At 36.9% G+C, this 18,132-nt stretch overlaps 1 protein-coding gene across 7 annotated transcripts in view; it reads right to left on the bottom strand.

Moving 5' to 3' along the window:
- LOC137284581 (zinc finger MIZ domain-containing protein 1-like) overlaps positions 1-18,132 on the bottom strand; it is a 154,919-nt gene that overhangs the window by 22,107 nt on the left and 114,680 nt on the right. For all 7 annotated transcript variants that reach the window (XM_067816446.1, XM_067816447.1, XM_067816448.1 and 4 more), the window contains one exon: positions 3,646-3,784. In XM_067816446.1, coding sequence (XP_067672547.1) covers positions 3,646-3,784 — 139 coding nt within the window. The remainder of the gene's footprint in view (positions 1-3,645; positions 3,785-18,132) is intronic.

Genomic DNA, 18,132 nt, shown 5'->3' with positions numbered 1-18,132 from the left:
ATGCAACTACCTGTACCAAACCTGATTTTCAACTGGAGGATCATATACAATCCCATGAAAGAAGTAAACATCACTCTCTCACCCCATACCTTGCCCCATTTCAGTTCCATGATTAATCTTGCTGTACTCTCTTTCACTTGCTCCACCTTACACACTGCCACACCTGTATGTTGGCCCACATGACACACAGACTAACCTATATGTTGCCACACCTTACACACTGTCTCGCCTGTATGTTGCCCCACCTGACACACAGACTAACCTATATGTTGCCCTACCTTACACACTGTCTCGCCTGTATGTTGCCCCACCTGTATGTTGCCCCACATGACACACAGACTAACCTATATGTTGCCCTACCTTACACACTGTCTCGCCTATATGTTGCCCCACCTGACACACAGACTAACCTATATGTTGCCCTACCTTACACACTGTCTCGCCTGTATGTTGCCCCACCTGACACACAGACTAACCTATATGTTGCTCCACCTTACACACTGCCACACCTGTATGTTGCCCCACCTGACACACAGACTAACCTATATGTTGCCCCACCTGACACACAGACTACCCTATATGTTGCCCTACCTTACACGCTGTCTCACCTGTATGTTGCTCTATCTTTCACACTGTCTCAACTGTTTTTGTCCCACCTGGTAGATAGATTCACTTGTATGTTGCCTCACCTTTCACATTTTCTAACCTGTATGCTACCCCACCTTACACACTGCTGCCCAATCATACACACAGTCTCACCTGCATACTGCCCCACCTTGCACTTTCTCACCTGTATGCTACCCCACCTTACACACTGTCTCATATGTATGTTGCCCCATATTACACACTGTCTCACCTGTATGTTGCCCTACCATACACACTGTCTCACCTGTATGCTGCCCCAGCCTGAACTCTGCCCCACCCTTTTCTCCAGCACCATGCAGCAGTTCTATCACAAGTGGCCATCTGATATACTGTAGACACACTAAGTTCAAGAGGGAAAGTTGCTTCTATTCACAGACATTCCAAAGTGCAGCAACAAACATGAGCCTGGTGATCGTCATTACCGTTTGTTACACTCCCCTCAGTGTGAGCAGTGCTTCTTATAAAACACTGAATTATCACCTATCCCTCATGTACCACACAGAGACTACTGACTCACAGACAAATTGTAGTCACAATGCTTAATAGGGTTAACATGAAATATTCTAGAAAATTTCTTTTTTCTTTCAAAGAACAGAAAGGTACAAACAATCCAATCAATAATTAATCAATTAAACTTTGACAAATGAGTGAGACACACTTATACCATCAAAACAAATTGAACTTGCGAGTGATCGAACAATGACAGGAGAAAAAGAGTATTCCGATATGGAATCTGAACGTAAGTACCTACAATGACAAGGGGAGACATTTCAAGATAACAAAAGTAAACATCAATTACTTCCAATCTATACAAAATGTACCCATTATGCAACATTCCAGCAACACTTTCTTGCATGCACTCAGTGCCCTTTCGTATTCCTTCATAATCGTGAATATTGATTTCCAAGACTGCGCTAATGAATATACAGGTTAGCAAGAAGGTTCCAATACAGTTTCCTAGAAACTCAAAAATGATGCCAGGTATGACACTATGCCAACTATAGGTAAAAGCATGAACTGTGCACCTATTGATTAAGCTATTGTCAGAATCTATTTAGGAAGCACTTCAAAATGCTTATTCAGCTCACATGAACCTTCTACAACCTGATCAGCAATGACATTTACATCCCCGATTTTGCAACAATTGTTCAATTACTTGGTCATGGACCATTTAGTCATATGATCATGATCAATTCATCATTGAATTCATTTTTGATTAGTCAACAGACATCACCTTAATGAAAATATGGAAATCAAGGATTGTTCTTTCCTTCATTTGTTACAATGCTGGTGATCCTTGAGAATTAGCCATTCTAATACACCATGATTTCTATCCACTGTATGGCAAAAATTAATCCTTTTGGAACCACAATCCTCAAAACATCTTCTGTACTGTGTTTCACATAATTTGATCCTAACATATCAACATTTACTCATTTGAAAAAAGGAAAAAAAACAAACAGAAAAAGCAACATTGCTAGACATTAGAGTTGACTGGTGACAGAGAATCAAGTTATTTTCAGATTTTTTTTTTTTTAAAATATAAAACTGCTGCTTAGTGTTTTGGGTTTTTTTGCCACTTAAAATGACAAATATATCTCTGACCCCAAAATAATTCTGACTTGCTACATGTAACTCCATGAACTCGACCATAAATTATACCGACAATCATGTACAGTTTTAACAACTCTGAGCAAAGACCTTGAAACACATTTACCTCATATATATGCGAGATAACATATCTGGTGGCAATCCCTCACAATGTTCTGCAAGTGTTCAGGCTGCGACATAACTAGGCCTCATGATGGCTGCTGCCCTGTCGCACCAGACGGAGCCGGCAGTGACATATTGCCTGGAACGTGATACCTGCATGACACAGGCTCCATCGCACACGTCACTCAGCTTTGTCTACAACTTGTCTAACCAATAATTTGTTTTCAAACATAAACTAGTTTTGCTACTTTTTCATTCACTTGCAGAAGGTTATTTGTTTAATCTTATAAGATTGTTTCTCATTCACTGCATGCCTTGTCAACTTCTATTTCATTATGAGAGAAGAATATTTAATATTAAAGCTTTTATAGAATACATGTCACAAGTGACGATATCAAGGTTTTTATTTTCAATAGTAAACAGTGATATTTTTAACAGTAAATCACAAATCACTTTATCTTCGATGTTATAGCTTTTCCTCTTAACATCAGAAGTGCTTTCATGATCCCTCTTAATCCTGTTTCATGTAAAAAGACATGGCATTCTTCGTTAATCAGTCAGATAACATTCGCCTTTCACACCTCGTCCCAATGATCACAGCCTGAAACATTCTTGCGTATGTACTAAACACTCGCACATATTATTAGCCATGTTTTTCACACAAAGCAACAGCCCGAGGTATATAAAACGCTTGCTCAGCCAGCTGGTAATTGGGTGCAACGTTAACCCAGCTTTCTAAAGAGTCTCTGGAAGTCGAGTTGCCCAAGGAACACTGACAAGTGTATCACAAAGACCAACAAAAGATTCAAGTGGAGTTTTCACCCAAGTCCTGCTTGGTGATCTTTATGTGGCCCACATTCAGACTCTATCAAACCATTACCGGGGCCAAAGACTGCTTTTGTGCCTTGGAGTGATCCTACGCTTCAATGACTTCCATCTCTTCTAAGGCAAACTGTAGTTAACATTGTCCTCACTCAAAAGATGCTTTTACCTTGCAAATACTGAGGGTGTTGGGTCGCTATGAACTATTGTTTAGTGACCACCCCAATGCGACACATTTCATTCCACATCCTTTTTTTCACGTTTTCCGGTGTTGTTAAAGAGATGAGGACAGCCTATATCAAATAACACAAAGACCATTTCCTACAGTCAAAGATGACCGAATTAATTCTTCTGTGAACCAAAAAACTGCATTCTTTTTTTCAAACAGGGGATCAGAATTCTATTTAGACTGACTCAAGTTCAAAATATTGTGAAGTGAAAATAAGGAATCATGTTTAAGCTTACCCAGGATGCACTGGCGGCATTGACTTCATCTGTTGGTGCATGGCAGGTGGTGGAACCTTCCCAAGATCGTTGGGACGATTTTTCTGGTGTCTTAATAGTAACGACCTTCCCAGTTCCTCACACCAAGACGTCAGCAGACCTGAAATATACACACAGCTATCTAAGCATATGGGCAAGAATTAACACTCTTAGCAAATATATCATTTATATCGCAGAAGAGATAACAGAAAATTGTTCGCACATCAGTCCATGTCAAGAATCAACCTAAGGTAGACTGATCAACAGTAAGAGAAACACAAACAAGAACGAACACAACAGCACTGTTAACACATATTTAAGTTCACAAAATTTTTATATGACTGAACATTATTTAAAAAGAAGATAAAACATAACCATACTTTGGGAAGAGTTCCTCACTTTTCTGGAAATGTCAGAACTATTCATTATGAGTTCCACAGCAAAATAATATTTCAGAATTACGATTCTATATCGGTATCACTCATAAAAGAAAAGACGTAAACGTAAAATGTCAACCAAAGAGAACATGGGTGAAAAAGTTGACATTACAAAACCATTAAGTACTGACACAATGACTTGTAGCTCATAACTAAGAGCCCTAGATATAATTAGAAGGGATGTCCATTTCATCACTGAATGAAATCTGTACTATCGAATCAACTACCGTCAAATCATTACTCACTTACAGAAATAATTACTAGACAGTTACTAACATAATGCTGTACACATCAATTAAAACAGAGGGTCTTTAAAATTTCCTCGTTATTACTTATAGAACTTCCTTTCTCAGCCACCTACAACACTGATGTGAAACATCCGTTTAGCTCATGGTTTAACTACCTGGAATAGCTGACGTAAATGTACAGCTTCTTGCCAATCACCTGACCCATTACTTTAATGGAGAACCTTACATAAGGATTTCCCCTTTGCTATTTATAGCTCTTGGTAAGATCCCAGTGTGTCCTCATGATTCAGAAGAGAATAATTTGCTGATTGTGAGTACACTTCAGGTGTGGTATTTGTCTGAAATACATGGTAAATCCTGCCCTGTAGCCAGAGGTGTGACACAGTGACTGATAGTACATATACTATTCAAAATTAGTTAGAGAATACCCAAGTTTTTCAGATGACTAAATGTTCACCTGTCATGTGTCACTGATAAACTATAGTCATATGAAAACACCAGATATTCTTTAACTTCTTTAAGTAGCATACATACATTTTTCTTTTAAACAAATACTAATACACACACTTAGGAAACAAACTTTTCACATTTTAACACCCTCATGATATTTCAGGATTTAATTAATCATTTAATTAAGTACTCTGAATTCTGAAAAAAGTAACTTTGTGAAGATCAATCAAGAACAGAAAAGATTTGTATGGAATTTATGAGCTTAAACAAAAATGGTACTAGACTTAATCCACATCTCAATGAATATAGTCATTATGAGCCAGATGACATGTAGTTTGTTCGTTTTACTGCCACTGATAATACCCTATTTCATGTTTCATCTGCCTGTCATATATAATGAATCATACCTTGTATGTTGCTACAGGCAACTTCTATTGAAAATATTTTTCTCTGGCACTGAATAACATACATCATCACAAATTTAAGTAAATAAGAGCATATACCAGAGACCATATAATAGATGGTCTCTGCATATACTAACTGCTAATGACATATCATTATTACTTGTTTCTTAATAATTTCAAAACGTGGGGAAACGTTCATGATGTACCAGCATATCTGAAATTTACTAACTGGTTGACAGTTTAATGTCAGTCAGGCATGATTTCTTATGTTTGTACAAGTAATATTAATTTGATAGATCTTGTCAGAGCAAGATAAACACTTTCGTCAAAATCCATGATGATAAAGCCAGGTATTACATAAACAGTATGGCAAACAGTTAATGACACTGCTGCATGAAACTGAACTGAACCAATTAGTTTGCTTACTTAAACACTCTGAACCAACATGTTATTGCTTAACAGAGGGATAAAAGTATTATTGTCAACAGGTGACTGGCTCCTTATAGCATAACATCAACAGTTGTGTATCCGTCATACTAGCATGGGCATGATCCATCTAGTTGGATAACCGCTCTGTTTACAGTGAGGACATTCAGATTCATTTCCATCCTCTCTCACTACACATAAAACAGGTGCTTGCAAGGCAGTAACACTGAAACACTGCTGGATTCGGAAATAAAGCAATAAAGCCAAGGGTGGTGGGGTGGGTGGTGGCTGTTCTTGTCATAGAAGGACCCTCTATTGTAATACCATGGAGAACCCAAACACTCCCCTTAATATTGAACGTTTTTGAACGATTTGTGGAGTGAGTGAGTGGGTTGGTGGGTGAGTGAATGAGTTTAGTTTTATGCTGTTAAAGCAATATTCCAACAGTATGATGTTGAGGTACACCAGAAATGAGTTTCACACACTGAGGGGAATCAAACCCTGGTCTTTGGCATAGTGAGCAAATGCTTTAACAATGAGGCTAACCTACCATCCTCTGATCTGTAAGTAAACTGGGAAATCTGGTGTCATTATTTGGAATTTAGTGCAGAAGAAACAGAATACCTTCTTTCACTTTTCTCATAAAAAATAACATGACTATAGAGTGAGTGAGTGAATATGGTTTTAGACAGCTTTTCACAGTATTTTGCAATGAAGGACCCCAGAAATTGGGCTCCACAAATTGTCCTCATATGGAGTGATCTGGGAAACCTGGGGTCACTATTTGGAATGTATTGCACAAGAAACAGTATGCTTTCACTTTTCTCACTCTAAATAAACATAACTACATTTTCATTATCTTACACTGTAATATGGAAACACCCATGACCCAGTAAGTAATGGAGTGTCGTAAATATAATATGTTCTATCACGCCTCACTCAGAATATATATATATATAATTTGATCATTCAAATGTTATCTCATAATTTAATATGGAAACACCCAAGGTGTAATGAACAATAAATACTGTATGTCTAAAAAACACAACGTCCGCAGCAAGTTGAAACAAAGGTTTCAGGAAAGCCATGGGAAAACATAAAAATGACTTCTACCAGGAAATAGCACCCACTTAAACATCATCATAAACAATGAAGCGGTAGATAAAGTATAGACGATCTGTCATATTTCCTCCTGGTGCCAAGTGCATGATACAGGAGCTGAATGCCGGCATAGCTTGCGGGGAGGAAGAACAGGAGCCTAAAGAATGCCCGTTTTATGGTTAGCTGGTGAAATAAGGTCATATGCTGACATAACATTGCAACATATAAATACCTTCAGCAGTCACCACTGTCAGTCAACAAATTACGTTCCATCATTTCGGGAAGATATAACTTATTCTGACTACAAACAGATGTGTTTCCTCTTGATTTTGATCAAAATAATCCTGGATTTGACCGAAATAAATGAATGTGGGTTGGAATTGATGTAGTTTAAGCAGAAACATTTATAGGAAACCATACTTTCCTAACCACTGTATACAGGCTTATGTTACAATTGAACTGACTGTGTCATGTTGACTGAAACAGCTCGTAACATGTAGTTATCGAGTTAACTCTTCAGACACTTCAATGTAATGAGATAACTGTATGCATGATATTGTGCTAATAACATGACTCAAGTTATTAACATGGACACATATGGTCCGTCCACAGTTTAGCTTTTGATAAACTCCTTCTTTGACCGGGTTTTGGCATTTAGATAATGAAATATTTAAATATATTTAGATACTGTTCAACTGGATAGACACTTGTTGCCTTTACAATGGTTTAAACTCTGCCTTGTAAGTAAAGCAAATTCAACAATTACAAACAAATATTGACATGTAATTCTAAATCTGAAACTCCTACACCATCCCATCTGGGATAAGCATATCTGATCACCTAGTGAAGGTGTGTTATCAATTATACCTACCAGTATCAATAAGTGTCACAGACTGCCTGCATCAGCAATAAATCAACTACCTTTAAATAGACTACAATAAGCTGTGGATCCACTTGCCCAATCTTTAGTTTTACTGCAAGCATGACAAAGCAGATGGAGCTAAATGTGGCGTTATTGAATGTTCCATGACAATAGAAATCAATGGGGCAAGAAGGATCAGTGCTAGTCAGCCTCAGGGAACACAACTGGAATTGAGCATGTATGAAGGGGAAATGGTTGAGGGAGACACAGGGCCATGGCATCTCTCACCACTACCATCTCCTGTGACTATAAATAGACTGCGTCTGCTAGTCAATATCCCTGCCCTCCCTTTATTAAATTGACTTGGTCAACATTCCCTATCTCAATCTGTTGTGTCCTAGACTGTCTCAATCAAGAGTTACATGCCCTTGTGTGAACTCTTCCCTCCAATTCCCTTCTAGTCAGGGTGTTAATTAATTGCCCTCTCGTTTAACCGAAGTCTCGCTACTTAAATCACTCTTGCCGATTTTCACAGTCAAATCACATTTCCTTGCCATAAAAATTTCCTGACTGGAAAAAACAATGATTTTCCTCAACGTCTGTCATGAGAAAACTAAATGGTAAGATAGGACCAGCACCAGAAGTGCGATTTCCATCCTAACATGCAGGTCAGTAAATATCAGAACAGCCAGCTTTGCATTAGAGCAGTGGAACTAAATGGCTACAATGCCATCTGCCTGTAAGACAATCCACAGATACAAATACATTATAGCACTAGCTCAGCAACCACACAGGACCATCATGCCTCACAGCCCATTTAAAAAGATGACCCTTGACACGATTCTACGTGTCCACCAACAGTGGAAGACACTGGATCGCCTCGCACCTAGCCACACCGTTGAGTGCTAACTCTGAAGGAAAGGGGATTATCTCCTGTGGTTCACTGTTTGTTGACATCCAGGTTTCAGTTCGTCCAAACAGCCACACTAGAGATGTAGGCCGGAGATGGGAATCAATATGTGATGACCAGCCACCATACTATACACTGAGGATGTTACAACACAAATGGATTTGCCAGAGTCAAATAGCACTACGACCTTTTCATGATAGCAAGAAATTCTCACATTACATTTGATCAAAATTTCTTTTGTTTCTCTTATTGATAACTGTATTGCATTGCTATGAACATAAGAATGTATACATAAAATTATGCGCCTCCCAGGTTGAATCTGTTTCGAACTGAAATGTTCCTTTACAAAATATATTAACTTTGTTATTATCTCATAGTATGTCATTGTTTTTTAAGGATATTCTTATCGATCATGGGACATGAAAACCTGAACAAAACATCCAGGTTTTTCGACTGGATGAACCCATAACTAGTAACAGAAGTTCTCATTCGTATCATGAATTCGGTTTGCAGGAAGGGGACAAGTTTCTATGTTTCATTGTTTAACCACTTTCCAACCTATCTAGAATGTTTTTTTCACATTTCACAGTGTCACTGAATACAATGTTACAGAAATTATGGCCCATTACAGAAATACTCATCATCACACATGAGATCAGCCTGAACATTAGTATTTCACAACTTATCCCAAAGTGACCACTGACCTTGACCTGCTCAAGTGTTAACCTTTGCCCTCTACACAGACACAGTAGGAAGTATTGAAGCAAATTATTGGAGGAAGTTGGGAGATTGTATTTCCTCTGTGTGGGGGCTTGTTAACTTCACCAACTATTTGCATAGCACAAAACAGGATGTACTCTAAACAAATTTATATCATAATATTTCAAAACTCCCTTCCTCTTCCCAAAACTTTCAATGAAACACAATTTATCAAAACCTCTATTCTTGATCATAACTAAATTACACAAACCAAGGAAAAACATTCCTCCCAACATTAACCTTAGTTACTGAAAAATTTGCATAGCACAAAACAGGATGTACTCTAAACAAATTTATATCATAATATTTCAAAACTCCCTTCCTCTTCCCAAAACTTTCAATGAAACACAATTTATCAAAACCTCTATTCTTGATCATAACTAAATTACACAAACCAAGGAAAAACATTCCTCCCAACATTAACCTTAGTTACTGAAAAATTTGTTTTAATTTTCACAATTCACAAACTCTAATCTAATAGGCAGCTTCAATAACTGTGGGCCCACTGAAGATATCACAATAACTTGGATTATAGCAATGAACTATTGATACAATCTGGCTCAAGTTTCAGTTAATATTTTTGTCTTTAAAAAAGGAGATAACTGATGAAAAATGCTACACTAAGTTCAAATCAATCACATACATTTTAACATGAAGATAACACTGTGTTGAGTGGGCTGTGCTTTCCTTGATTGAAGGAAAAAAAAACAACAAAAAACATTCCTCTATGCTTGACCTCAGCTATACTCCTCAGCCAAACTCCATTGTGCCAAATGTCAATGATTAGCAAAATCTTCCACTAATGTCACTGACTCTTCAGCAGCTTGCATGTGTCTCGCACTGTTAGCAAAGTGATTTATTTACATAAACTGTTCTCTGTCAACCCTGGGGGGGATAAACAGAGTTATCCCCCTTTGAGCACCTTTCCTTCAAGCACCATGAACCAAGATATTTAAGAGCTGACTTTCCTTTGAGTGCCTTCAACAATCTGTAGATTTTGGCATTAGAAAATAAACATAAAGGAGTTAGTTATAAGAAACTAGAGACCAAAATGAAATAACCATTGTCTGAATTAACGTTATGACATTCATTTTAAATTATTTAACTAAACAAAAAACAGAAACAAATACACACACAAAAAAGAGAGCATGGTTCAGTAGGTAGAAATGTTTTTTACATTCTAAATTAATAAGTGCTTCTGAAATGCCATCACAAATATAGCAGCAATGTAAATACAATAAGCCATTATTGTTAAAGGACGTGAAAAAAATATTTCTCTGCATGTCTGTTAACTTCTGTCTAGTGCTTATGACCTGGGTTTGCCGAGACAACAAATGCCTACTGCAGAATCTGCATGAACAAATACAATGGTGATACAATGCACAACAAATCCTTTAAGGTTGTAGAGCATGTGTGAATATTAATATTGTCTTATATTCGCCCCAGGGTGTTCAACAGCAAACAGTAAGCTGTTGACATGCGGCAAAATCAACGAAGTGTCGGTGAATGTTTGCTTTAAGTTACTTTAAATAAATTACGAATACAAGCATCAAGTGTCTGATGATATATTTATGGAGCATTCCTTAATCAATGGGCACTAGTGAATCCATGCATACACTCATTACATAAGCAAACTATGGCTAAAAATTGGACAAAGAGAAAACTTATTGTTAACTGTATGCTTGTGAAAACAATTTACATTCAACCAGTGAGTGAGTGAGCTGAGTTTTACGCCACACTCAACAATATTTCCGCTATATATATGGTGGCAGTCTGTGAATACTCGAGTCTGGACCAGACAATCCAGTGATCAACAATATGAGCATCGATCTGCACAGTTATGATATTCAGTCAGTTATTAACCATACACAAACAAGAACATGATGGGGAAAACAAATTCACACCGAAAACTTATAATGTTAATTTCATTTTTAGTTCCATATGTCATTTTTGGGATTACACTTTCTTAGTAAAGTACAAATTCTAGGACTTTACTGGTTGAGTCCCATCGTGGACTCGACCCCACACCCTCAGAGTCAGGCACCTGATCGCCAGTACCACTTTCTTAATGGCAGTGTGTAATTATTCTTTGTTCATAGCTAAACCGCTGCTTAATAACGTAGTAGGTCTGAACTTGCACTGTAGAGAGATTAAACTTCTGCCAATATTCAGAAGTAATTCACGGAGATCGCACCACTGTTATTTCATTTTCAAGAAAATGTATCTATTAAAATTGACTGCAGAATATTTGAGTACTCTTGTTTCAAATTTAAACATACTGAAGACAAAATTAGGCAAGGATATGAATGTATATTGCGGTACGTTCTAAACGCTTTTTAAAGAAGAAGAAAAGAGAAAAGACTATAATGGTGGCTGCAACAAAATTAAATGCCTCTAGTTCTGATTCCTTATTATTTACTCTTTCTATGGGTATTGTTTACTCATGATTTGAATCACTTAACTTCCAGTCCCAAAATGGTCAGTCTGTAAAACCTTTACAGAGACAGCTAAAGCAGCCTGAATAAACCTTCACTCACTCACTAACTCCATGCCCTCAAACACCATTACTGTTTATGGGACCCTCTTTGTCTGAGTGTATCAGCTGTTGTTGGCACAACCAGCAAAAAATACACACACACACAGACCACCCATGCAGACACAGAAATAAACTTTATGTAACTAGTTATCAGATGCCCTTCACCTACATTCATTATCATTACATAGGCAACATGCTCAATATCATGACTGTTATAATTACAAACTTGTAGACTTGAAAAAGCAATGTTTTCACAATAAAAAAAACCTTCCAAGAAAGTATGTTCATCTTAAGTAATTTTAAATGGAAATTAATGCTGCATTAAAGAAAATTTCAGCAACATAATAATTGGTATTTAGAAATAAAATATCATTCAAAAGTAATATGCTTTCAATATAATTTAACCTTTCTCTTCATTTCAATTCAAAGAATTTTTCCCTATTCTTATTTGTGTTATCTAAAAGCCCCCATTGAAAATGTCATTCACATGTCATCCAATGAAAAAGCATGTGGGGGGGCACATACTATCTGAGGGAGGGTGCTGGTTTATTCACCCTGCCATACAGAATCTCAACACTAAATGTTTAATATCCATGACCCACACCTGAACTCCTAAGAGGTACATAAACAGGAAATCACAGTAGGGTTGGGGACTGGGATAAAGGGATGACAATAACCCTAGCGTGGGGGTGGGGACAGGGGACAGGGTCAATCCCACCCGGTAGTGGAAACTCTTGGTCTTGTGGGTAGTAGACCTTTGTTAAACTTTCTATCACAAGTTTGAAAACCATCTCTTTACATGCCTACATTATAGCAGTAAAATACTCAAAAGAAATGAATTATAAATACTATTTTTAACAATTTACTTTATTGATAATTTGGAAACATACTCTGCTCTTATTGGCAGATCTTTTCCAAAATCGCTAATTTCAGACTAGAAAACATTCTGTTTCCATTTCAATTTGGAAAAAAATTCTGAAATTTGTAAAACTGCTAATTTCATGTTTATATGTCACCCCAATCTATTATGAAATCGATAACAATAATAATTCAATTTCAAAATTGTTTGCTTAAAAAAAGAAGAAGAAAACTTCCATCCCCCAAATCAAAACTCAAACCAACCTTTAAAAACAGTTTCATCCCAATTCAAATGAAATCAAAACTCAATTCCCCCAATCACCATCATCAGCATTCTACAAGCTCATCAGCTGCCTTGCAATGTCAAGCTCTAGCATGCTTCGGCCTCTACAACTGCCTGGAGTAGACAGCACCTCATTAGGCTGGACCCAAATTGCAGATGGTATTCAAACCACTACTAAATCACAAAACTACTACTCCAGCTCAGCCAAACCAGCATAGGCTGGATACACTGTTGACTTGCACACGCTGGTCACATGGACAGCAATATCTGTGTATGTTGTAAATCATAATGATAAGAAGTCTTATCCTATACACCACTAGCAAAACCAATATAATCCTCATAAAGATGTTTATTAAGACATCATTCTGGAGACCGAACTACAATATTTGTACAAACCAAACCACACACACATTTACAGTTGACATAAGCACTGCCTCTGATTTTATAATAAACTCATAATGTAACAGAATACGAAACACTTATTAGCATGAAGAAAAGCAGCAAAGGATCGTCATTATCTGATTACAATCTGGCTGTAATTTTCTTTATGATACAGTTATTATTTCATGATCAGAAAAGCATCTCAACAAACTCTATGTAAACTGTATATCAATTTACAAGGTAGTTTTCAAAGATTCAAAGTTTAAAAGTATTGTCTGTGTTTCTGTGTGTTGCCGAGGCTTGGTAATTCAATTCCCTAAGTATCAGCCCTGTTACCTACTAACCTACCAAAAATGTTAGCCTGGGTTGGGCAAGAACAAATATTGCAAGGGTGAGCTAATGAATGTTTTTGCACTAATGGTAATGAATTCCTTCACCATGAACTAGTTGCTGTTTTCTGCTAATTCTGAATGGTTAAAAGTCAACCACACATTTCACTGGCTGTGGATCAGGGATGGAGCAGTCTGATTCAGTTTCAGGAAGTTTAAGGAAATTTAACATGACAGACATTGCAGTTTTAGTTTCCTAAACAGAAATAAACCCAGACAGCAGCACGTTTTGACAGTTTCAGAACCTTAGTGAATACTGCCACATCCTTCTTCATCTCCAAACAGTCATTAAAACTCATCCAGCTGGTACACACTTCATGTAGTCAATGGCATAAAACAATTACATATCTCTTAGATCAAAGAGATCACAGCACTAAAGATGATTGTAACTCCCCAACTTTAACATAGATTTGAGGTTGTCGCAGCCCTACGAATGCTTTGAGGTAGGGGACCCTGGACAGGCAAGGCACACTGCACATATTTAGGAACAAAGTTTATACTTGTAGGCAAGTGACACTGACTTACATTGTTAAATATACACGATTACATTATATTACTCTGAAATTCTGACAAATTTCTCTCATTAATTTGTGAACCACAGGTTTTACTGAACGAATGAATGGTGTTTTACAGTATCAGCACTTCTACAGCTGTCTGCAGGCCATGTTTCAAACCAGGATACTGTTTTAGTATGATCCACTAACTGACTAGCCCAAATTGCCGTAGATGGTAAATGATAGGGGTGCCTCTGTTGGCAAATATTCAAGAAGGAATGCCTAACACGACAGGGATGACTATTGTATCAACCTCCATTATCCCAGCAAGCATTCCTCATACAATCAATGATTTAGTGTGAAACACTCAGACTTAAGAGTCCTCTGCCACAAGTAATCCCCTGCTCTTGGCTGTTGTCAGGCCTAAAATCAACAACCATGTACACAGGTTTTCACGGTCAAATTTTAACTGGTCAGGCATTCTGTAACAAACATACTGCAACATTCTCCATACCATTTTAATCCACAAACAGGGACCGGCCAGTCATGTTGGCAACATCTCCAGAACATCTGTACAGCTCTATATCCATCACACTAGTCTCCATCATCACCTGTTGCTGACCTACTTGGCTAAGAGTGACCACATCATCTCAGCTCACCCATGGGCAGTCAGCATTCCATACTTACAATGCCAGCTCTAACCAATGCTTTTGTCCATGTCAGCTTGTCCACTGACCAGTCATGGCTGTAGAACATACAGGGCTGGTCAGTCAGCCTGCTGGACACTGTTATGCAATACAATCCATGGGAAGGAGGCCAGCATGGGAGAAGTCAATGATATCTACCTCAGTATAAGGACAAGAGCAGTAAGCGTGAAAGGACCTGATTGTTGATTGATAAGGGATCACCATTAGAAGGCAATGCAAATTGAAACAGCACTTACTGATTTGGAATCTGGGAAAACAAAGGTGAACTCAGCATGAATATTGAAAGGGACATGAATAAAAGAAATCTGTATCATGTTAATTATAAATAAATGCATTTGAGGCAAGTTATCTTTTTTACGTTCATTCACAGATCTGTGTATTTCAATTTAAATATATTAATATTATCATGACTTCATCTGGAGAGCTTGTTAGGCAGACATTCAGTACTATGTCTTCTGCAATTACTGCTACTCATGTTGGACAAAATTCCTATTGTCTTAAATCTTAAACACTCAGCACAGGACCATCGTGAATAAACTGAAATGTCTACTAACCATCTGAGTTGTATAACTGCATATAACAGTAATCTAAAATATGTTGGAGTATATGAAAATACAGAATAGAGAGACTTATCAAACTTATGTTTATATTTGAAGTTTACAGAACATTGCCACTTTTCTGTCATGGAATGCTATGCAATAAATATCTATCTGATCAATGAAATCACGCTTTCCCCAATATCTGAGGGTCATTGATGAATCCACACTATATCTTTTTAGATCACCAATACTCAGTTTAAATTTCAAAATTAATCATTGATTGATAAATAATAAACCACTCTGGAGCCTGATGGAGCCAAAGCCGGGGAGCCTGTGAACAATTAACTGGTTTAGAGTCTTCACTAAAACTTGGACATAATAGGACATGGAATAGTATAGAACCTTACTATACATACAACTGTATGGCACCTTCTGTATGATAACAAATTTACCATGTTTGTACCATGACTGTTCAACTGTATAACAATTGTACAATGATTTACTCTTCCACATCAGAGTGTATTGTACAATTAAATTCTCATCTACATGTTTCGATGATCTTTATTGTATAAATGGTTTTCCTTACGACATGGTAGAGATATTGCCGATGTGACGTTAAATTTTAACTCCCTCATTCAATATGGTTGGGGCTAGGCCTTTCGCCTGTCTAGTGATGACAGGACAGCACTGGTTACTTCCATACAAATGAAGCCAATTCTACAAAGGTAATCCATAATATTGTGTCAAATTTACACGTTGAACAAATTGAGAGTGACAACTACGAAAGTGGGTTAGGCTGGTCCTCCATTAGTTTTGTGCTTCGCATGTATTTCCTCATCTTATTCTTGAAGTGAATAAACTATCTGAACAGTTTAGACAACGAAAAAATAAATCTTGGCTTAATTTGAAAAAATATAATCTATACAGGATATCTTATTTCAGACTGTCAACTTACAATGTGCACAAAAAATACTGGATTTTGTTACCAGTGAAATTATTAATTTTTAGGATAAGTATTTTTCTTATTATTTCCGAGACTCTTGCAATGAGATACAAGTGAAGCCTGACACTGAACCACAGACTTTAACCCTCCACAGTTGGACTAAGAAGCCCTTAGATAGATTCAGGGTTAATGACTTCCTGAGAAAAGATCCCTCCCTGCAACATCAAGAAGATAAATTTCAAATAAACAGGACTTCAAAATGCACCTCATGGTGAATTACAACTGAAGAAGGATTTCAATATGTTTGCATGTTCTGGTGGCTGACGTGCAATATCATGTTTGTGTACGTCCATTAGCTGGTTAATTTAAGGAAGGTTCTGAGGTAGCATCTGATTCAATGAATGAAATCCTTTTGAAGCAATGATAACTGATAATTGTAGTAAACCTCTGAATGCAGTGTAACAACACTTACACACAAACATTTGCAAACTGACTTCAAACCATAACATCAGTGTTCGAACTGGAGAACAGAAGGCAAAAATTTGATGTCACAGCATTAAGTTCAGTAAAAGGGGACTTAAATTTTGTACCATCGAAAAAAAAACAAAAAAAAAAATTCTGAAAGCCATAAAATACAAGTAAATCTTATGTTTAAACAAAACAAAAAATCATATTTGACACACAGAAATCTTTTTATGAGTTAACATTTTAATACAGTAACCACCTTATGTTGACCTCCCATGGAGTACAATTTGACTAAGCATTAAATAAAACTATTTCACATAGTAATTATCAAAATTTGTGATACAATTAAGCCTACAAAGTGTCATCTTTGTATCTCCTAAACACCTGTAGATCTGAGCCAAATAAAAACTCTAAATATTTCTACCAAGCAGATACATCAAGTCTGTTTAATGTCTACAGTCCAAGCTTAAGCTGACACAAGTCAGTCCACAGAGAATCTGACAGAAAGCTGTCAGTATGCAAGTTGCCATTGGAGTAAGATTAGCTACCGTAACTTGGTCCGCCCTAGTTCATAAAACATCGCTGTCAAGTTAATAAATATGCAAATTATTTATTCTTATACAATTGGGAACCCAATTCTTAACACCAGATTTTATGTAAATATGTTATACTTCACATTATACAAGGTTTGTTGAGAACAATTAACACCTATTAATTGACAAAAAGCAAGATAGGTTTTTGTTTTGTTCGAGTTTTCAGATCTTCCAAGTTACATCATTTTTATCAACACCAAACTATTTGCACTTACATCAGACACAATACTGCTACCACAGACCAAAATATATATGATTTAAGGTTTCTACCCTGGAATGTCTGCATCTATAACTTACGTCTGAGCATTCTTTCAGTCAGTTTTCGCTATAAAAAGGACATATTTTTTTCCTAAATCCAAAATCCTTAAAAAGTCATTCTACAGAACATCTGAGAACAATACAGTACACAGTATACAGTTGGACATACTCATGACAAAAATATTTTGGATAACAACTTTTTTATTTATATAAACAACATTTCAGGGACATATCTTCCCCTTTCATTCAACTGATAGGATAAGAATCATCCTTGAAATGTTCTGTATATATTACAAACAATTTGTTATCAATGCCCCTTATCATACATAACCGTTATTCCTAACTGATCAACCTATCCACACAACACCTGTTAAGTGTGCTTCTCCATATATATTCCAAACAAAGCAGGCATTGAAATGACTTTGC

The sequence above is a fragment of the Haliotis asinina genome, chromosome 5 (genome assembly GCF_037392515.1).
Source record: "Haliotis asinina isolate JCU_RB_2024 chromosome 5, JCU_Hal_asi_v2, whole genome shotgun sequence".
NCBI classification, from domain to species: domain Eukaryota; kingdom Metazoa; phylum Mollusca; class Gastropoda; order Lepetellida; family Haliotidae; genus Haliotis; species Haliotis asinina.
The sequence above is the reverse complement of the archived record's forward strand: the minus strand, read 5'-3'. Positions and strand labels throughout refer to the sequence as shown.